Source organism: Manis pentadactyla, chromosome 5 (assembly GCF_030020395.1).
Source record: "Manis pentadactyla isolate mManPen7 chromosome 5, mManPen7.hap1, whole genome shotgun sequence".
Classification (NCBI taxonomy): Eukaryota; Metazoa; Chordata; class Mammalia; order Pholidota; family Manidae; genus Manis; species Manis pentadactyla.
Window position 1 is genome coordinate 92,646,861 of NC_080023.1, and position 22,970 is coordinate 92,669,830.

The 22,970-nt window shown below is 41.0% G+C and overlaps 1 protein-coding gene and 1 long non-coding RNA gene across 2 annotated transcripts; one reads left to right on the top strand and one right to left on the bottom strand.

The window, feature by feature from the left end:
- On the bottom strand, positions 1-16,602 carry PLA2G12A (phospholipase A2 group XIIA). The gene is made up of 4 exons (XM_036920888.2): positions 16,014-16,602; positions 3,422-3,498; positions 2,251-2,416; positions 1-528 (listed from the first exon to the last, which is right to left on the bottom strand). The coding sequence occupies exons 1-4, from the start codon at positions 16,222-16,224 to the stop codon at positions 410-412; spliced, it is 573 nt and encodes a 190-aa protein (XP_036776783.2). The 5' UTR covers positions 16,225-16,602; the 3' UTR covers positions 1-409.
- Positions 15,615-22,883, top strand: LOC130683821 (uncharacterized). Its single transcript, XR_008997820.1, has 2 exons — positions 15,615-16,077; positions 21,986-22,883. It is a non-coding gene; the product is annotated as an uncharacterized LOC130683821 (long non-coding RNA).
- Positions 22,884-22,970: the final 87 nt, after the last annotated feature.

The window sequence follows — 22,970 nt, forward strand, 5'->3', positions numbered from 1 at the left end:
TTCCAAGCATAAACATATATTTTAAATTTTATAGTAAACAAATACACTAAGTGAATAATTCCCCATGTTTCTAAATAAGATAATGCTGAACATACCTTATAAATGAATTTTACATACGATCTCTTTTGCAAACATGATTGTGAAAATTTAGTTACAGACCCTTAAAAACTCCCCCTTTAATATGCACCTCCTTGTGACACTGGTCAAGACAATTTGGTGCACTAAGACAGCAGTCTAGGAAGTTAACCTCTCCCACTTTCTTCCTTAGTTTGAAGTTTTAGTGTCAAAATGAGGTCTTAAAATAATCCTCTCACAAAAAGAAGGCAGCTTCCTGCTAAAAACATCAGTTCTCGGTCCAAAGTTAAGTTCTTCTGTTCTCATCTGCTGTTACCACCTAGCAGCATCTTCTTTAAAGATCCATTTTTTCTTCATAGCGACACCGACATGCAGCTCGTTGGCTGTCCAGGTATGGTTTACAGCCTAAATGTATAACACTGTCAAATAAGAGCTCCACTGTTGTTTCACATGCTGCAAAGTAAGAAAGTGCTATTACTCTCCAGCAATCACAAAGCATCACTCTCTCTTCACAAATACTCTGTGTTATAGCACAGTAACAAGCACCTTGTGGGCAAAGTGGGCGCTCTAGTGTGTTAAGTGAAAATCCTGGAAACCCTTGCAAACCAGAAGCATGTATTTACAAGGCCTCTCTGTTTCAGCCTCTTTACTGTTTATCTACTTTTGTTTGAGTGCAACTGTTCAACCCGATTTTTTTTATTAGACAAAGGAATTTCTCTATCACTGCTGATAACACTCTTAAGTTTGCACTTCAAGGCAAGATTTTTTAGGTATGGAAGAAATGAAGATAAGAAGTAGAAAAACCTCGAAATATTTAATTATGGCCAATGGCTTCAAAAAACTGATCACACACCATTTAAGATGCTTAAAATACATTGACCCCAGGTCTCTTTCTTTGACCAACATCTAAATTTGGTTTGAAGGGAGACATAGGAATCAAAGGTATTTTTCCTCAAACAGGGTTTTTAAATTTTTTTTAAGACTATAAAAAAGATACTGCATTTGTTTTTCTTACTCTGAGAAACCTGGAATACCCAGGTGAGATTATCTAATAGAGTACACTTACAGAGACAGCACAGCGTGGCTTTTAGTTTTCCAAATACTTCCAGTTTGATACTCATTTTAAGAAAGAAATTTTTCATTACAAATCTTGACATTTTCAAAGTTCTCCAAAAGGCTGTGCCATTAAAGAGCACAACCAACCATTTAAGTATAAAGGCTATGATTATTAAACAGGACACTTCAAGGAAATCAGTTTCGTCATTTAGCCACATTAGTATGTCCCTAGATCCGAAAACAGAAAATACATCCATCTGTAGTATCTTTTTGTATTAGACATAAATACAACTCTGTGACATGGGTATTACTGTTCTCATCTTAAGAAGGGGCACACTGAAGTGCCTTTTCCATTTGTTCACTTTGCTTTGCATCCCTTCACTGTAATAATCATCACTGTGAGTACAACTATATGCTGAGCCCTGTGAGTCCTCCTAGCACATTTACTCAACTTGGTGGTGGCTGTGGGGACCCTCCTGATGCAGATACATATGAAGAGACAGAGTTAAGATTCAAATCTTCCAGAACTTCTTACTCCAAATCCAGTGTACTATATTTTTCTTTTTCCCATCACCTAAATGAAGATCTCAAACATTCTCACCACTTTTTTCTCCTTCACCTGTTTCACGCCCCTCTCCCTACCCTTCTCCCTTTGGCAACCAGTCAGTCTGTTTTCTGTGTCTATGAGTCTATTTCTGTTTGGTTTGGTTGGTTTTTTCACATTCCATATATAATGAAATCATATGGCGTTTGTCTTTCTCTGTCTATAGCTCTATATCTGTGCTATATACTCTTAAAGTCACTGCATAGAGTTTCAGACTTTAGGCTCTGGAAAATTAGAGATATATTACAGGGCATAGTATCTTGGATAAATTCTTCTTTGCCTCATGTACCCTCTTCCCAAGGTTTCCTAACACCTTTTGTTTCTGTGCTTTAAAATCATTTTAGATTACAAAACTGACTTGTCATCTCAGTTAACTGAAGGGGTTTTATCACAATTGATAAGGTAATACACAGTGCAAGATTCCTGTTGGTAAATCCTTATATTAAAACATAAGTCATTCACTAAAACTCTCTAAACTGCACTCATCCCCACCCCACTGGATCGTCCTTACTTACCCTGAACGTGCTGGGCTAGTCCTAGTGTTTTCTGCACATCTCGGCAGATCTTGGAGAGGCAATACTGGAACTCCTCGTCACAGTCGTTCTTGCTTTTGCCACATGTCTCGTAGCACCTGTCATGCTGGTTGCAGCACTTTGTCAGGGAAGGGATGCCAATGTTAAGCTGAAAGAGGCATTTGGATGGATTATTGGCTGGTGAAATTAAAAACTCCTCTGCTGAAACACTGCATTCAAATAGACTTAGAAATCAATGATAATGACTGATACATAATTTCCAAAATCCGTTGCTGCCTACGAATGTTTTCCATGTCCTCCATCTCTCCATTACTCTCATTTGCACCCACCCGTGTTACTCAGTGGTGTCCCTCTTACATGTGCCTCAAAACTCCCTATTTTGCAATGTTGGAATGTTCACAGTTATCTGCTGACAACAAACAAAACTTCCAAATGTCTAAAATATAACACATAGCTTTAAAAACAGAAAGGTAAGGCTAAGAGCATTAAAAGATTTCTCCAGGGCCTAGGCAAGTATGGTTTTTGGATATTCCAAAGTATTCTATTCTATACCTCCTCCCTCAATAAAATGTACTTTGTATGAAATGTCACTGAAAACTTTTAAGCTCCTACAGCTCAAATTTTATTTGTGTTATATTAATCTTTTATCCATTCCCTAAAGATACTGTTCCTTCAAATATATAATTTACCTTTAACTATTTTAAGTGCAAAACTGTTGTGTCTAGGAAACACTCTCATAAATATTTTTTTCTCACAATACTTGGCTCAGACCCTGCCTGCCCTATAACAATCACAGCTATCCCACTTAGCCTAGTTTTGATATAGGAAATATTAAGCTTTATTTATACTTTTTCATCCTAAGTGTAGTACTTCTATATTCCAAACTTTAAGCTGTGTTTGTGACATGAGGAAATATCATTTAAATGGTATTAACATCAATAAGATTCAAAAATAAAACCTGAAGTTTACTCCATTTAGTTTTATTAGGAGTTATTAAATGCATTTTAGCTATAAAGGAATATAACAAACCTGGTCTCTACTACAACATGCAAAATTATTTGTGAACCTGAGAACACAATGACAGTCTTACATTATCAAGAGGATTTTATAGCCTACCAATCATGAAACTTATCAAATAAAAAATAATATTTACATGAACACCAAACAGTGGAGAGCCACATCCATTCGGCGGGGAGAGTTTATAACCATAACGTGGGAAAGGCTTAGATCCTGTAATATATAAAAGGTATCACAATTAGTTTTTAACTATGACAAAAATACACATGCAAAAAAGTCTACAATGTGCTAGACTAGCCTTGGAAATGTTTAATATGTGGATGCTGATGTAAGTGAATATGTCTTTATTCTGATAAGCGGTAAGAAGGCTAACATCTAATTTTTATTTTCCTGCAGTTGAAATATGTAAAAATATATACCTATATGCATATATGGCAGTTCATAAAATGTATGGTGGCTCATAAAATGTATTATATTTGTAAACCTATACCACACAAAACATACAAAAGCTTATTCTGGACCTCTGGAGATTTCAGACGTTACATACCAGATTGAGTCCATATATATAACATATAAATCCACCTTGTTTTCCTGTACATTCTAACACTTAAAATTTTTAGGTTAAAACCTACAGGACAGGAATTTTATCTCCCAACCTTCAGTCAATGCTCCATCGCACACAAACCTCAATAACCATTAACTGGCCAGTTAACTCAGCTAGAGCCTAAAGCTAAGGAAGACAAGGTCATTAATGGTCATTTAATTACCTTAATGCCATTATAAGACGTTACAGGGCTACACATTCTAGCCTGGACTCCAGCCAACCATTTTACAAATACACTCCCTTTGCCAGCTAAGGGAAAAGGTTGGGAGTAGAGAAGGCATGGTGAACTATATCACTGCAATTATACTCTCACTAATCACACCAGTGGCTCAGTAATAAGGAGAAAGATGACATTATCATAGCAATTATAAATGTTGAAATGTACTTCAGAAATAATCTCTCCTTGTGTAATATAGAAATCACTTCAACGTACTGAACAGTCACCTACTTTCTCTTTGAATGTTTCCCACAATCCTGACACTATCAAGCAACAGCCTATCCCATTGTGGAATGGTACTGTTAAGTACTTTCTCCTGTTTTCTTGTGAATTCTACCTGTAGGCAATCTTCTGTCCCCTGGGGAACACAAAATAAGTCAGTTCCCTATTTTACATAATAATCCTTTCAAGCATTTGGGGCTACCATTTATCTTTACTTTTAAAAATAAAATATCTTCAGTTATTCCAAATACCACCCCATAGTTGGATACTTCAGAGAGATACAGAGTATTCCATCAACTTTCATTCAACTAACACTACTAGGAGATTTAAGATAAATTTGCTCTCCAAAAGTAAAGTGGGGGGAGATGACACAACCTTTCAGCCACCATCCATCAAAATAAGTAACCTACTTCACAATAATGAAATAAAAATGGTCTCAGTAAGTTGCTAACATGGCTCACCTGAGGTGAACAGTGAAGCCACAAAAAATACAAACTCACGAAGACATAAAGCTATAGCCCATTCTTCCCAGTCCGAAGAGCAATGTGTGCAAAGGGGAATGATTACAATGGATTAGAAAAGAGAAGGCCAATGACGAAGTTGGCCTTGCTCCTCCAGCACTGTCCACGAAGGAAGGTTGCTTCCAGGCTCCTGGGCGATGAAGGCAGATGCCTCAAGTCCACAGATGAGTTCACTGTGATCCTTCAGCTCCTGCTTATAGTCCTTCATTCTTAAGAAAACTGTTTAAGACTTGGCTTTCCACTTAACAGTGCCTCCTGAGGGAGGATATACTAACCACTAGGATGTCCAAAGGGCACCTCAAACTTAAGATGTACCTCCTGACATTCATCACCAAACCTCCCCCATTCACAGTGCCCTCTTCTCAGGTTATCAGCAACTCCATCCTTCCAGGTGCTCAGGGGAAAAACCCTCAGCCATTTTGGCTCTCATTTTCTGATATCCCACATCCAATTTAACAGCATGTCCTGTGACTCAACCTTCAAAATATTCAGAATCTAACCACTTCTCACCACCTCCAACACCACCATCCTGCTCCAAGCCACCATGGATTATTGCCATAACCTCCTAACAAGACTCCCTATTTTGGTTTCCCCACATCATACCACCTCCAGTTACAGTCCAATCTCAACACTGTAATATGAACAATCCTTTTATAATTAATCATTTTAAGTTAGATCAAGTCTTCCCTCTGCCAAAACCCCTTGTCTTGATAATAGGTTTCAGCCTGGGCAAGTTTGCTATGGATTCAGTGTGACCAAAGAAATTGACCGCAAAAAGCTCTTTGGGGTGAAAGGGTCTTAAAAAACTGCCGTCCGGCCCATCTCTCTCCTGCTCAAGCAGCAATCCCCGGGCCCTCTGGCCCTCTCTCACTTCTCTGGTATGGACAAGTTCTCTGTTGCCCAGGTAATTACCCATTGATATGGAGATGAAAGATGCAAATGCACTAAAGCCTACTTCTTTACACCTCTGAATGCCTGTTGATATGCAGATGTACCAAAGCCAGGCGAGATATTCTGGAAATATTACAATTTTACCCACGCCCCTCCAATGGATTCCCATGTTATTTGTAATAAAAGCCAAAATTCTTTTAGTGCCTATAAGCCCTATATAAACTGTCCCCCACCTCACACAACTTCTCTGTCTTTATCACTATTACCTCTCTTCTCTGACTTTCTTCCTCACTCCAGTCTATCGCATCTGGGCTCTGCTGTTCCAGACACTTCAGGTCTGTTCCTGCCTTAGTGTCATTGAACCTACTGTTCCTCTGTGTCAATGCTCTTTCTCTTGACACAAAGTTAGTTACTCCTTCACCTTTTCAGCAAGGCCTTCTCTGACCATACCATTCGTAGTACATACGACCTTCTAACACACCATTTCACTAACCTACTGATGCTCGGGTTCTTGTTTGAGGAGTCAAAGAATGAACTTAGCAAACAGTCAAGGTAGGAGAGCCAGGGAGACTTTTATTGAGAGATACAGTGAAAGGACAGACAGAGCTCCTGGTGTGAGACAGGAGGGGACAAGAGAGCCCACAATGGTGCGTTGTCTAGGGGTTTTATAGGCAGTTGAGGATTTTTGGGAACCAGATAAAAGGCTTAGGGGTATGGACTTATTAAGTGGTCCCTGAATATTGAAAATTAACTTAACACAAGAAATTTTACTGCTCTGATTTCTCCCTGGGATACCGGAGTCTTGGTCTAGAAGCATATCAAAAGGCTGCCTGCCCAGCCCCCAAGGCGGGCTGAGGTGTTGTCTGTTTGCTAAATAGTAAGTTAAGAATCTTATTTCTTAAACTTTCTGGGTCTTAAAATGCCATCTTATCTTTAAGGTGGAATCCTTCCTGCCTTTTATTATGCTGTTTACAGCTGGGTCTGCATGCTAAATTAGTTGCCCAGTTTGCAAAATCACCTCATCAGATCTGAAGGAGGAAAGACAGCACATGGGCCTGGGCCTTTCGCATGCTAAGGTGAATCTTACACATGATTACAAATGATTAGTGTAAGATAAATTCTAGCTGAAATAAGCAGGTGACGAGAGGCAACAGGGCCAGGCAGTTTATTTGAGTGCAATTCCTGGGTGATGTTCCTCAGTCTGAAACACAGGCCAGGGAAGTCACACTCAGCAGGGCAGGCAGCGAGTTTTTGAAGAAGGTACGGTGAGGCAGAGCTTAGATTTACAGTGGTGCGAGGATTGGCTAGCCTAAGGCACATTTTTTCAGGTTGGGAGGGGGCAGCAGCCAGGGACTTTGGCACGTCATCAGTGTCTGACATGCTCACCCCTCCCCTCCCAGTGCCTTCAACCTTACAATTAGCATAATAAAAACATGTGCTACTCTTCTTTATCTGGGGAATATTAACTGATCTCACTGAAGAATGACTCTAGAGCTTAATGTTCAACAGAGTTTTGGTAGGGGGGTTTCCTTGCATGTAGTTACATTGCTCTGACTGCAAGTATCCTGCCTTGCTTTTTCCAGAGGCCCTCAGCCTATTCTGTCTAAGCCCATGGTGCCTGTCTCACTACTGTTGCTCTAAGAGGAGGGGGTTCCCCGCCCCTAGGCAAGTCCCCTATGAATTCACTGAGACCAAATAAAGGTGTGGGCAAGAAGCTGGGGGTTTTAAAAGGGGTTCATAAAAAAGCGGGGGGCAGGGTTCATTCCACATTTATTCTCACAGCAGTCACCCGGCTAAGTACAAGTGGCTGGATCCAGCATGCTCCTTCCTGCTCCCCCACATGGGCTTAATCCTCTCCTAGCACCAGGGCTCCAAGGCTTCCCTCTGCCAGCAGCCATTCTCTCCTAGTCCTCCCTCCAGGCTTCCCTTCTCCGCTCTCCAAGCTCCCTGTTACCGTGGCTCCCAGTTTCCCCACATGGGGAAGAACTTTTGGGCCTCTATGGTGACTGGCAGATGCCAACCAATGATGTGCCAGGAACTGAGGAGAGGAGAGAATGGGTGTTTCCTCTGCCCCATCCCCATCCCCGGTACTCCCGACTGACCAGCCAGCTGCTCTGTCCCCATAAACATCCCACAGACGTGCAAACAGGCTTATATATACATACAATGTGCACTATTAAAGCCAGGCAGGAATCCTGGTCAGAAATTTCCATTTTCTCCACATCTACTTACTTCATTTATTATGTGTTTCTTCATACTAAAATACAAAGTCACTGAAGGCAGTAATTTTTGTATGTTTTCTATTCCCAATGCCTAAAACAGTGCCTGGCATATGGTTAGGTTCTCAATAAATATTTCATGAATGAATGAATGAAAAGGCAGAAGACTTAGAAGGCTAATCCCCATGGCAATTATAATACTCATTATAAACAGACAAATTGGTACTGTTTGTCTATAGTTTAACCTTCAGTCTCTTGAGTTTGGTGAGCATTCATCTGCCTTCAAGTTCTCCTCACTCCTAGTTTGTCACATCTCTTTAAAATCTGGCACCCCCAAACTGAATATGATGGCCTGATTTTGAGCTGGATAAAGTACTTACATTAAGACAGACTAAAATAGTCAGCATATGATTTGGCTATGTCTCAGTGATAAGATACATCAGACAGGATGAAAAAACCATCAGATTTTTCTAAAATGAACTTTTTAATATCTATTGCTAAATTTCTGCAATTTAATTTTTGAGCCTAAATACTAAATTGTAAAATTCTATCTTGTTAGTTTTAGTTCATCATTCAAAGCTGCTCAGCCAATTTTAAATCTAGAGCTATTCACCAACTGTTACTTACGCTCCCACTCACAAACTTGAGACACATTAACAAATGTGACACACGGATATTAACCAGGACAGTGGTTTGCAACACTCTGCTATAGATAAGCCCTCTCTATAAGCAGCCATGAAGTCATTTACTCAACCCTTTGGGTAAACCACCCAACCAATTTTAACTTCACCTAAAGCAAATTTTATCCAACCTACATTTCTCCTGGGGGTATCATGAAAAACTAGGCATTTGATCCACAGTTTCTTTGTCCTGCCACACCAGAAGCCTCTTCACTGAGAGGAAGGGAGCCTGGATCAACATTACGTTCTTGGGGAAACCATTCTAGCTCCTTGAAGCTTCATAATGAAGCTCTTTTTCTTTTAATTAAAGTATCATTGATGTATAATCTTATGATAGTTTCACATACACAAAACAGTGGTTCAACATTCACCTGTATTATCAAGCCCTCACACTCCCTCTATTTCGGTCACTGTCTATCCATGTAGTAAGATGTTAGAGAGTCATTAATTGTATTCTCCATGCTGTACTACCATCCCAGTGACCTACCTATGTTGTAACTACAAAGTATAGTGCCCCTTAATTCCCTTCTCCCTCCCCAATCCCTCCCCCCTTTGGTAACCACTAGTCCCTTCTAGGTGTTTATGAGTCTACTGCTTTTTTTGTTCATTCTGTTTCACTTTGTTTTTATACTCCACAAATGAGTGAAATCATTTGGTATTTATCTTTCTCCACCTGACTTATTTCACTGAGCATAATACCCTCTAGCTCCATCCACATTGTTGCAAATGGTAGGAATTGTTTCCTTTTTATGGTGGAATAATTTTCCATTGTGTATATGTACACATCTTCTTTATCCATTCATCTATTGATGGACATTTAGGTTGCTTCCATATCTTGGCTATTGTGAATTATGCAGCAATAAACATAGGGGTGCATCTGTCTTTTTGAATCTGGGATCTTCAGGTAAATTTCTAGGAGTGGCATGACTGGGTCAAATGGTATTTCTATTTTGTTTTTTGAGGAACCTTCATATTGCTTTTCACAGCGTTGAACCAATTTACATTCCTCTCAGCAGTTTTAACAACTGTTTAAAATGTTTAGTGGAACTCACCTAGTGATAGACATTAAGCATGGATTGAATTTTTAATTTGGAAAAAACAAACAATAAATATGCCAAACACTGTCCCAAAACTCAAAGAACAGGAAAAATAGTGTATTTATGATACATGTTTTTCAGATTAACAATTGGATGTACTGCTTTAAATTTAGAAGTATATCACTTAAAAAGGTTTCTGGAGATTGACACAACACATAGTGGTCATTTTACCTGAAAATATAACATACTATTTATCTTTTTCCAATTTTTTGGATACCCTGTACATTCCCTATCTGCCAGTCTCCAGATATGTGGCACCTAGCCCTTTTCTATGAGAATCAAAGATTACCCAGACAGTCTAGAGTTTTAAAGGCATGTGAGTTTCTAATCTCCTACTCTGAAGTGTCTACTTTTTTTTTCTTACCAGGAAGGCATTTCCCTCAATGTTATATATTCATGCATACAACAGTTAACACTTATATTTTTTTCCTTCCCTTTGTATTTTACATAAATCCATGGACTTTTCTTCCATTTTGAATCCATACAAACACTTTAGAACATTTTGATGTGTGTGATAATAGTGATAAATACATGTATGTGTATTTGTATTATTTATATAGATATTTTCTCACTTTGTAAAAGATAATTACCTTTGAATGAGACAATGATCAGAAGTAAATCAAGTCAGGGGAAAAAACAAAACAAAACATACCCACTATAGGAGGATAAAGAGGAGTAGAGATAGGACAGAGAAAATCAGTTGGAGAAAATGAAAATGAAGGCACAAGGATGGAGGAAGTGGTTATCTCAAGCAGGGCTTGTGCTTAATCTGCCCAAAGGAGAAAAGTTGATGAAATGGAGTAATAAAGAACCAAGATCTACTGAACATGAAATACTGGGTAATCACAACATGAAATAAAGCTGGTAAACCTGGCTCCCCAGTACAAGTGGCAAAAGGGGTACATGTTTGGTTTTTGCTTCTTGTGAAGGAACCTGCTAATGTCACTTCCTTGGAAATGCCTTCCCTGCTCATTCCATCTAAAACAGTGCCTCTTCCCTTCCACATCTGTTCCATACACCCTTGGTTTTATTCTTCTGACATTTATCAACCAAATTAACATAATTATAGTTTCTATGACGACAGGAATTTAATCTTCTCACCTAGAAGATGCCTGGCACATAGCAGCAACCAAGGTATTACTAGACAAAAAAAAAAATGGGAAACATTCCTCATTGAATTTAAAATATTCTTTATCCACAGCAAAAAAAAAAAAAAAAAAAAGAAAACAAAAAACTGGGAGGTTATTATTTTCCTGAAACATTTAAAAGTGTTCTGAAGTTTTAAATTTACCATGAAATTGAAATAATTATTTCTGAAAAAATTATATAGAAAATTTGTACTAGAGATCAAGTTGATGCAGACAGACATCAAAACTACAAAAGTATTATATCATTTTAAATGTTATAAATGTTAAAAGCTGAACATTAAAACAATTTAGCATTTCTACTGGTACCAGTTTTTACAGGGTGCTATGAGCTGAACTGTGTACTCCACCAAATCCCTATGCTGCAGCCCTAACCTCCAATGTATTTGGTGATGGGACCTCTGGGAGGTACTTAAGTTTAGATGTGGTCATGAGAGTAGGGCCCTCATGATGGGGTCAGTACCTTTTTAAGAAGAGACACAAGAGAACTTGCCCCTGCCATGTGAGTAAACAGCAAGAAGGTACTGTTGGCAAGCCCGGAATAGAGCCCTCACCATAAACTGTATTTGTCAAACCCTGATCTTAGATTTTCCAGCCTCCAGAACTAGAATAAATAAATTCCTGTTGTTTAAGTCACCCAGTCCATGGTATTTTGCTATGGCAGCCTTGGAAGACTAATATGCAAAGCAAGCAAAAATTGAGTAATAGAAGAAACCTTATCAGACCAAAACCAAAAACCATGATGTATCAGGGTCACTGCCCCCAGGTATGACAGCTAAATTAAAAAATGAGCTAGGAAGAATTTTAAAAACAAACCAAATCCATCATACACAACTACATAGAAATACTACTCACTGATTTCATTTTTTGACTTAAGCAACTGCTCCTCTCCTGAGGCTTTATGATTCATCATCTGTATGAACAGCTGAAATGTAAAAATTTGCCTGTACTGAGACAACAATCATTCTTTTCTATGTATTTTTCTTAATTTGATGTAAATACTTCAAACAGACCAATTTATTTAACCTAAAAGTCACTGAAGCAGATTCAGCTTAAATGGAAGGCTGTGGGTCACACAAAGATCTTCACACCTTGTTTTGTAAGAAACAGTTATAAATACTAATCTGCTTTTCCCCAATACTCAATGCTTTAAATTCATGATTGTTAATCTGCATAGGGCCCTTATGCTCTTTTATTTTTCTAGTCTTAACTTTCCTATTTTCCTCAAATTTCCAACACTTCCATTCCCATCTACTCTCTCAGCTGATGACCTTGATTCCTACTTAACAAAAAAACCAAGACATTTCAGCAGAGACCTTGAACACCTACCGTCTAACCGGCATCTATGCCCATTTCTACCTTTGTCCCTATTATCAGGGATGTTTTCTTTGCTCCTGTCCAGTCTATTTATATACTAGAACCCACTCCTCTCACTTGATTAAAGACATGACTCCAGTAACTCTCCTCCCTTTCTCCCTCATGTGTTTAACTCCCTCCTGAATCATTCCCCAAAGCACAGAAATATACTATTATTTTTCCTAATGAGTCAAAAACTTATTTCCATGGTCTTCCCCATTTCAGTTAACTGCTACTCCATCCTTCCAATTATTCTGGTCAAAAACTTTGGAATCATTTCAACTCTAAGCCATCAGTAAATCCTCTTGGTTCTTCCTTAAAAATATATCCAAACCCAACCACTTCTCACCACCTTTATTGCTACCAACCCAGACAAAACCACCATCTTTTGTCTGAACTCCCCACACCTGTCACCTGCCTCTATTCTCGCTCTCTGACTTTCACTCACTATCCTCTGTACAAGAGCCAAGGGGATCCTGTTAAAACATAAATCACTGAGGGGATTAATGACTTTTTTAGCCAATTTTGTTTTCAATCTTTCCAAGGAAATCAGTAAGTTTTCTTTTTCAAATCTTCTCTGTTGTCAGGGAGAAAAAAGAAAAAAATAGCAACCACCAAATATGATCCCCTAAATCACTTCACTTCACTCTCAAAAAAGCCTTTTTCTGCCCGAGGAAGGATGGCAAAAAGGAAGAAGCAAATCTCCATAAAATCAGTCCTTTCAGTATAGCAAGGACAACTGAATGCAACAAGTCTATGCCTTTTAATATGATCACCCTCTCCCTACCACTAAGTCTTTTTTAAAAGCTCCCTTTACCTCTTTATTGCAACTATTGAACACTTCTTATCACTGTTTTCCCTTAGCTTTGGGATTTGTCTGTTTCTGTTTGGTTCTGATTTGGTCACTTGCATTCCAAAAATACAGGAAATGTTGAAACTGTGATTCAGGATAACTTCTCAAGTAATAGTAAGAGAACAATTTTCATTATGTTGGAATTATCAACATGGTGACCTGAAATCACAGTCCTAGGAGCAGACAGTACTTATTAAAACATAAAAGAATTTTTACAAATTAGCATACCACTTCCTAAACTCTCAAGTTCATTTGGGTTTTTTATGCTAGAGACCTTGCTCTAAACTCCAGTGGTAAATTTAGTGAGGAGTGTATAAGATAAAAAGCATTAAGTAAAAGACTAAAATACAATCTTTTAAGTAGGAATAGTATCCATTCAGCATCAGAAATATTTTAAATGTAAATAAAACTCTACAACCCTTGACTCATTGTTTTTAAGTTTATGGAGACTGCTCCTTCCAAGTCTCTCCTGTATCAATAAATGGCGAACCACATCCTTCCTCTGGCTCAGGCCAAAACCTTCAGAGTCACCCTTGACTGGCCTCTCGCCTCAGGGCCTTTGTAATTGCCGTTTCACCTCAGCCTGGAGGGTTCTTTCCTCAAATCACGAGTGTCGCCTTCACCATTTTTAGACTTCTACTCAAATATTATCAATAAGGTCTTCCCTGAACAATCTATTTAAGAGTAAATGCCTCATAACTGCCAACGCTATTTTCTCTGCTTTCTTGTTCTCAAAGCACTGGCATACTTCAGACCTATATATACTGCACACTTGGTTTATTTTCCTTGCTCATTACTTTAGTGACTGTCTCTCCGCTAGAATGTAAACTGCACATGCATGAATTTTATGTTTGTTCAGTGCTGAATCTCCAACTGACAGAACAGCTGACATGTAACAGTCACTCAAATATTTGTATAATGGATGACTAAGTAAAACCATGACATCTGCCTAAAGAAAGATAACCATTAAATCTTCAAATTATTCATTTATTCCTAAGAAGCTCTACAAGGATATAAACATTCTTCCTGATTGCATACTAGTGACAATATTTAGGCATAAATTCAGGAAGGCATTTAACATTTAGTCCTTAAAGCATACAATATACTGCTCATTCTTTACCTCCATTAACAAAGAACTGGAAATTATTTTGAGAATTATAGGCAGAGGTGGCATCACAGGTTTACATGACATAGGTTCCTTTTATTCTTCTCCATTCAGTCTGGCTACATTAAAGTCCCTGAGTTTCCTATTGTTCTGAGCTGCCAGGGCCCAGACCTAATTCTTATTGGAAATGACCTTCCAATTGTCATTTTAGCATTTTGAATTTCCAGAGAGGCCTAAGTACTTTAAACTAATTACAATATGAGGCATTTAAAAAAGTCAAGTACTTCAAAAAACAAGAAGTAGGCCTGAAATAGTAAGTTTATTATTACCAACGTTAGGCAGGAAAATAGGTATGAGTGGGATGGAAAGAGAAAATAGGCCAGGAGAGTCCACTAAAAAGACAGTTAATCAATTAAAGCTCAAAAGCCAGAAACAACTTGGCCTGGAATGTTTGAATATTCCCTAATAAAGGAGGGTACCTCAGCCCATATTTTTATTATGTTAATCACACAGGACCAGCTTATTTTTTAACTTTACCTAAATGCTGTTTTTTTTTTCTTCAGGCCCAATCAAGTAGTTTGTAACCCAGGCAACTAATTTAGCATGCAGGCCCAGCCATAAAAAACATAGTGAAAGGCAGAAAGGATTCCATTTTAAAGATTGTATTTTAATACCCAGGAAGTTAAGAAGATTCTTAACTTACTCTTTAGCAAACATACAATAACTCAGCCCACCTTCGGGGAATGGGCAGGCAGCCTTGTTTGGTATGTTCCCACACCATGACTACGAGAAATTAGAGCAGGAAGTTCCTTGTGTTAATTCTAAGTATTCAAGGTCCACTTAACAGTTCTGCACCCCCAGGCCTTAGTCACATTCCTGCAGAATCCTTAAAAAGGGGGAACCCCCAACCTTTCCGGGCGCTCCTCTCTCTGAGGTCACCCACACCTTCTAAGTGTATAACCTTTTAAACTTTCTCTCTCCAAACCTTTCAGGGCACTTCTCCTTGCTGAGGTGGTCTGTACTTTTTCTCTCTTTAAGTAACTTTAAATAAAACTTTAACTCTGCTTCACTACTGTGTCTCTGCCCTTCAATTCTTTGTTGCGGCAGGGACAAGGACCGAGGAAAAAACAACGCTCTCCCAACACCAACAATGCCATCAAACAAGTTCTCAGATTCAGACAAAATTAAAGTTTAAAAATATGAAAAAGTAAATCAGAATTCATTAACCAACAATGAGCAGGCGTCGCTGATATCCAAGGAAAGAAAATTCCTGTCAAGTCTTGATAGCCTAATTTCCTAGAATAGTTACCAGAACTCTTTCCCAACAGTAGAGTACACCAAAAGTCTGTACAAAGGTCGCTATTTATTTTCTGTAGCTTTGCAGAAAAAAATCTAAAACCAACTCTTGAGAAAGTAAAAACGTCATGACTTCAAAAATTTTGGCACATTTGGCATGTTCGGCTGAACTAATTTAAAGGCACTAAGCCGTGGTCGCCATGGTGCTCCATTCCCACGAAGTGCATGTCACTACGTTCTTAAAGGCAACTCCGTGCAATTGCAAAAAAAAAAAAAAAAGTAATTCAGAAGCAATGAAAACAGAATGGAGAGTACACTCCGGCGATGTCTCACATTCTAACTAGTGGTGCGAAGTTGGAACCAGGTTGTGCAGTCACAAGAATGGCAAGATTCTAGCAGTGGCTCTTTTTCCACGGCCCGAGGACCCCATCAAGGTCTGCCCTGCATCTCACACCTCCATGACCTCCGACTCCCCAGTATCTCTGAAAGCACGGGCCTCACAGGGCCTGGCTCTCCTCTCACCGTCACTGCACTTATACTGGCAGAGCCCGTCCTCGCCCCCCAGGAGATCCAAGGCGGCGTTCAGGTACGTGTCTATCTTGTGCACGCCGTTCCGGATGGTCTTCAGGGTGGCCCTCCAGTCGGTGGTCTGCCCCTCATCCTGGCACGTGAGGGACGCGATCAGGAGGAGGAGGAGGGGTAAGGCGAGCGCGGGCTGCGGGAGGAAGGCCATCCGCGCAGAGCCGGGCTGCGCGGGGACTTACGGGTCCCTGGAGCCGCTCGACGGGCGCGCTCCCACGGAGACCCCACCCGGAGCCCTAGGCAGCGGCGCCGGTTCGGGTCTCCACGGCCGCCGCCGGCTCCATGCCCACGCCTCCTTTCCGGCTGTTGGGCGGGCCCTCGACGCCTTAGCTCATCGCTCATCGGAGGAGGCGCGGTCGCTCACCTGGGCCTGCGGCCACCCCTGCGCGCCAGCGCGGATCGCGGCGCGTCAGAAGCGCGGGGGAGGCGGGGCGCGAGCGTCGGCGCCCCTACGTCCGCGTGGTCGCCGCGGTGCGTCACGGAGGCCCGAGCCTGGGCGCCAGTTAGTACGCCCGGAAGGGGTGGTGCTAACCACATACCCAAGCCGAAGCCCCAATCCCCAGAGAGACTGACTACGTTCGTCTCGGGTGGAGGCTGGCACCGGTAGTTTGTACAGGCTGCCTAGGTGGTTGTAGGGTGCGTCCGGGCAGAGAACCGCCCTTCCCCGATCTTACGTCGGGCTTCAGCCCGGCCACCCTGAGGGACAGGCTTTTCTGGGTGTGGACAGCGCCGGAGAGGAGAGCCCAGAAGCCCTCTGCAGAGAGCGCCGCGGGGCTTGCCGCTGAGTTTCGGATTTGAAAAGGTGCTTCTGCGGGAGACGTGGGTGGAGTCTGGATCTCACCTCGGGCGCCTTCCGGTCCTGACCTGCGGTGGCCGTGGTGGAAAGAGCCGGCAGCTGGAACTTGTCAGCTCAGGCGGTGGCGGTGCCTTGAATGACTGATAAGCTAGATGGTAGTTTAGAAATTCTGAGAGAAGGAAAATGTTTGACAATAAGAATCATGTTTTCTTCCCTGGTATGGAAGAACCAGTACTCGACATCTGGTTGCAGTTTAAAAATTCTTAACGGAAATCACTTTTCTTACGATAACGTGATACCTCCACTGACGTTTCTCTGTGCTTTTTCCCAGGGCTGTACAGAATCCTAAAACTGCAGTGATTTTTTACCAGTGCTATATAAATATCTGGAAATTTCCAAGAATTTTACAGTAAGATCCAGGGCAATTATTGCAAGTGTTCGTAAAAGGTGCATCCTTTGTATAAGAATTGCCAATAAATTCTAATTTGTCGTTTGTTGCAAACGTCATGAGTTTATAATAATGTGCAGTGCAGAGTTCATAGGAATTATATTCCTCCTTATGTATAGCTTACCCCCTGCCAGGCACTTCACATACAGAGACCTCTTATATTCAGATCACCACTTAACAGGGATGTAGCTTCTGGGCAAGTTAGAAACAGAGAAAGGTGTCCCCCTTTGCAGATGGATGTAGCCCACCCTCAGGCTGGGTTAGTGAGAAGCGACCCGGCTTTAGACCGCCCTCAGACCCTCAGCCAGGTGCCCTTAGACTGTGATCAGATCACACCACAATTGGAGGAAGAGGAGGAATGTGCCGGGGAGGTTTTGGCCTCTTTTTACAGTGAAGGAGTTGAGCTGTGGAGAAGCCACGTGACAGTATCCAGCCAAACCATGGTGCCAAAGATTTTTTTTGTTAAATTTTGGACAACACATTTAAACACATTGGGAAAGTGAAAATAGAATCTTTTGTTTGTTTTATGCTTTCTGGAGCATTGTTTTTCTCATCCCTAAAGTGTGGATGGTTGGGCCAGATTACCTCTGAGTTTCCACCTAGCTCCACTACTGGAACCATTCTTCCAAGTCTTCAGAGAAATACTCTGGTATGGGAATAAGTCTTCCAAAAGCAAAGCCAGAATGTAGTAAGGTAACCTGCCCTCAAAGTCTCTCCTTTTTTCCTTTTCCCTGCACATTTACTCATTGGTGGTCTCATCTAATTTCTTATACCTTAATCACAGCCTCTGCTCTGAGGACTCAGATTTAGTCTTCTCTGTCTCGTCTCTCCTTAGGGGTTAAATTGTTAAACTCCATTTACTGTGACTTATAGAGATGTTTTTCTCTCAAGTCTTCTTTATTGAGTTCCCCATGGGAATCACCACCATCTTTCTATAAAACAAGATTCTAAGTTTTCTCTTCACTTTTTCTTCATTTTCAATCATTAGATACTTGTTCTGCTGCAGTAATGCTATGATTCATGTTTTCCTGTTAATTTCTGCTGTCAGATTTCAGGATATGGCATTGACCACATGACCAGCTACATAATTTATTTGTAGGGCTTGGTGCAAAATAAAAATATGGGGCTACTTGTTCCAAAATTTTTGAGAATTTCAAGGTTATAACAGGAGCATTAAAGCAAGTGTGGAACTCTTGAATTCAGGGCCTTGTGCATCTGCATAGATGCATGTCCATGACTGACCATATCATATAACTTCTAGGTGACCCACTCCCATCTTTTCTTCCTAATAGCACAAAATGTTTGAGAAGAGCCTTCTTTACAGGGCATTTTCATCTCATTAGCAAAACCTATTATTACTGTGACACTATTATTACTGTGACATATCACAAACCCACATATGTCTCCCAGGTCTCAACTGCTAGCAAATGGCTAGTTTGTCTGTACATACTTAGACTGTGGATGGGCAGGAGCTGAAACCAGGAAGTCAGGGCATAATAAACCAGGTAGGACATTACAGCTTGGTCCAAGAAGGGAGCAGTGGAGGTATGAAAAGTGGTCACATTCTAGATATAACTTGGTAGTAGAGCCAACCGGATTTACTGATGGATCAAATACGTCATATAAAGGAAAGAGAGGAGTCGAGGATGACGTTGAGGTTTTGGTAAGCAATTGGAATGATTGTTCTTGCTATCTGAAATGCGGAGGATTCCAGAAAGAGCAGACTGAAGGGAAAATTTAGGAAACTAATTTTAGACATACCATGTTTGGGAAGCTTATTCTGAATTTGTAGTTCAGTGGTGGGACAAGGGCTAGAAATAAATTTAGAAGTCATCAGCATAGAAATGACTTTTAAAGCCATGGAACTGGATGAGATCCTCTAAAAAGTGAGTGTGTAAAGAAAAGCAGAACAAGGTCTAAGTTGTAGGAAGATGAAGACTGGATATTGACCACTGGATTTAATAATATGGAGGTTATTGGTGAACAGAAGAGAAGTTTCAGTGGAGTACTGGGAGCAAAACAATTGTCAGAAGAAGAAAAAAAGGAAGAGGAATTGGGGAAAGCAATGGTCAATATTATCAAAACAAAATTACAAAATGTAAAATATGTTGTATCTGTGGTGATTCTTGTCTGTATGATATAAGTGCCCTGGAGAGAGATCTGGGTGGCTGAGACTAGGCTGTGTTTTCCATATAGAACTTCCCCGTGTAGGCATGATCAATCAGATACTCCTTTTAGGAGTTCCTAATGGTCTCTTCACTGTACATGGACATTCATGGAACATGATGGTATTGATGAGGTAAGAATGGAAAATTTACTGGGTTTAATGTAACATATTAACTCAGAATGCTTGGAAACTAGCATATTATGCAATCCTTTGTGTTTCTTGAAATAACACAAAATCAACAAGATACAAATGATCAAGGGCAGTTTCTGTTTTTTAGGCTTTTCCAATGTCTCATTCAATGACCTCAGCAGTGTTATTGTAATGAAAATAAGTGCCACATCATGACACAATCCCAACCATCAGGACCAATCTTTTTCCGGTGCTAAGGCTGGAAGGTTAGTTTCTAAAAGGGGCTCAAAATAAGGGGAAGTGCTAGATTCCAGCCTCTGCCTTAAAAAAAATTCAATGGCATTAGTAGCTTTCAAGGTGAGGATGAAGTGAAGGACTGGAGATGGCTACACCCGACCTGTGAGCCCGGGCTGGTCAGCCTGACTATTCAGGGAGGTCTACCATCAGGCAATTTGTCTTAGTTTATCAGGCTGTTAAAACAAAATAACCTCAGAATGGTTGGCTTATAAACAACAGAAGTTTATTTCTCACAGCTGTGGGAGCTGATGTCCGAGAGCCAGGTGGCAGCATGGTCGGGTTCTGGAGAAGGCCCTCTTCTGGATTGCAAATTGTTGACTTCTCACCGTGTTCCCACCCGGTGGAAGAGGTGCAGATCTCCGGGATCTCTTTTATAAGAATACTAATTTCACTCATGGAGGCTCCATCCTCATGGCCTAAGCACCACCCTAAGATCCCATTTTCTAATACCATCACACTGGGCATTAGGATTTCAACATAGGGATTTGGGGAAGACAGACATTCAGACCATAGCAGTCAGGGAGAAAGATTTTCAAGAGATCTTTGTGGGTAGAATGTAAGATTACTTCATACACAGAGAGGAAGCACTGGAGAAGATGGAAAGGAACTCACTTAGGTGAGATTGCAGGGTTTTAGACCATTGGGATAAATTCTAGGTAGGTGGTTTCTTTAGTTAGGGTTTCTGGCTACTTCTAAACCTCTAATTGATGCTCAGCTTCCTGTTTCCTACTCTACTCTACTATGTTGTATTCCCTGGGCTCCTATAGACAGCAACAGCTTCAAAATATCCCTAATTAATTTTACTTCATTCCTCTCTTCCCTCTTTTACTGCAGTCAGTGGCAACACCAATCACCTCATTATCCAAGAGAAGACCTGGGAATTATCCCAAATTCATATTCCCCCACTGGTGCCCTGTCTTCTATTCCCTGATGCCATCTATTCCACTCCTTAACGTATCTAGAATCAGTGCCTCCTCTTTCAAAGTGTTTCTGCTTTAGTTTCTGCCTTCATCATTTTTCCCTTGAATTACTCCAAGAGTCCCTAACTGTCTTCCCTACCCCATCTCACCTAACTCCAGTCCATCTTCCTCAGTGCCTCCCTTGCGAACTGTCCAAAGTACTTCAATGGAACCAGCCCTCTGGCCTGAGGCCTTCCCTGATCTGGCCTTTTCTCCCTCTCCAGCCCCTCAGCTGAACCCTGGGCTCCAGTCATGCTGAACTGCTCTGTCCCCTTGTGTGGCTTGTCTTCAAGGCACAGGGCCTTTGCGTTTGCATCTGCCTGGAAAGTTTGTCCATATTCAGATTAAGCTCACCTCTGGGAGAGCCTTCTTTAATACTTCAGGCTGATTTACAAGTCTCCCTTGGGTTTTCCTCACCATTGTGTCAAGCAAAGTGCAGATTTATAATTTGTTTTCCCATCTCCCTCGTAAGATGAGATGGTAAGCTCTGAGGACTGGGTTAAATACAAGGTGATGGCAGAGCTCCACATCTAGTGAGTTCTGACCATTGACCACCTTCAAGGATGACATGCTAACTCCCAGAAGCAGCAGTGTCCAGTGCCCAGCAGTGGAGTCTGAGCTGTACATGGAGCCTGGGACCTGAGCTAGTGGCAGTGGGAGGCTCTGATAAGCAATCCTATAGTGGTCTTGGAGCAGTATTTCCAGATGTCTACCTTCTAATTCTCTAGCTTTCCTGGAGATCCACTGAACTGCATAGTATCTGAATAAATATTTTTCCATTAAACCAATTAGATTGCTTCTGTGGTCTACAACCAGGAGCCCTTACACAGACCTCTAAGCGGAGAGAGGCCGAGTCAGGTCATCCCACCCCTGCTGTTTCCAGGCTATGCCACGTGGAGTCACTGTGGAGGCGCTGGTTCTTCACCCTCAGGGCCTCACCCTGGTCTTCTCTGCTGCGAGGCCTCTCGGTCCTAGGTCACGCAGACTGGTGTGGCTCTTCGAGGAGCCATGAAGCTACTTGCTCCTAGGTTAGCTGAGGTGCCCATATGCTGGGGTTCCCAGCTTGCAGCCCTTAGTACTTTTCTCTTTTTGTCTCATATGCACTTATCTTCTAAGGTGCCACATGTTCCAGGTTTGCTGGGCTGGGAGAAGATGCTGGTTTTAAAACATGCCACAAATTCCTTGACACCCTTCTATCAAAAAATGGATTGTATTTCCTCCCCTTGAAGGTCAGGTTTTTTTTGATGGAAGTGAGGCTAAATGACTGCCAGGGCTGGGCCGTCTCTGCACGGTCTTCTGGGACATTTGTCAGCTGCTGTGTAAGACGTCTGGCTGCCCTGAGTCACCATGTTGAAAAGCGACATAAAGAGAGATGTCCAGAAAGCTGTGTGAGTTCTCCTGGCCCAGGCACCAGACAACATAATAAAGAAGCCTTCAAGATGACGTCTGCCTCAGCCCTGCCTGAGGGAAACTACATGAAAGGAAGGATGTAAGAACTGGCCAGCTGAGCCTGGACAATCCCCAGATGCCTGAGCAAAGTAAAACAGCCATTATTTAAATCAGTTTTTTAGCATTCTGTCTTACACAGCCATTGATAGCCAAATACTCTCTTGCATTCAGTGAAAAAAGGAATTAAAAATATGGGCAGCCTGGGAGGGGAGGATGAGTTACTGTTTAATGAGTGCAGCCTTTCAGTTTAGGAAGGTGAAAATTTTCTGGAGATGGAGATAGTTGCGCAATAATGTGAATGTACTTAGTGCCACTGAATAGTACACTTCAAAATGGTTACATTTTTGTTACATATATTGTACAAAAATTTTTTTAAAAGGAAAAAAATCTGGGCAGTAGCTGATTTTGGAATATGTGCAGAAATGAGCATTTCTATTATTACAACAATTGGCTTCTATCTGGGAGTGGACCCCAGGTATTGAATGTAATATTTATGTGAAAAATATACCTCTGTCTTCAGGATGATAGCTGAGCTTTAAAAAAATAAATTAATGAAGATATCAAATGTTTATTCCCTCAGTACTTTCTCTGACCAAGCGCTAGGGATGCAGACAGAAGGAGCACTGACAGTCTTTCTTCTCATGCGTCTTAC

Bases quoted from the DNA above. Each gene is read 5' to 3' on its own strand.
- PLA2G12A (XM_036920888.2), bottom strand. From the start codon at position 16,224: ATGGCCTTCCTCCCGCAGCCCGCGCTCGCCTTACCCCTCCTCCTCCTC. The intron at 3,499-16,013 runs GTGAGAGGAGAG...TATATATTACAG, and splicing joins CCAGTATAAGTGCAGTGACG to GATCTAAGCCTTTCCCACGT. The intron at 2,417-3,421 runs GTAAATATTATT...TGCCTCTTTCAG, and splicing joins CTCCACTGTTTGGTGTTCAT to CTTAACATTGGCATCCCTTC.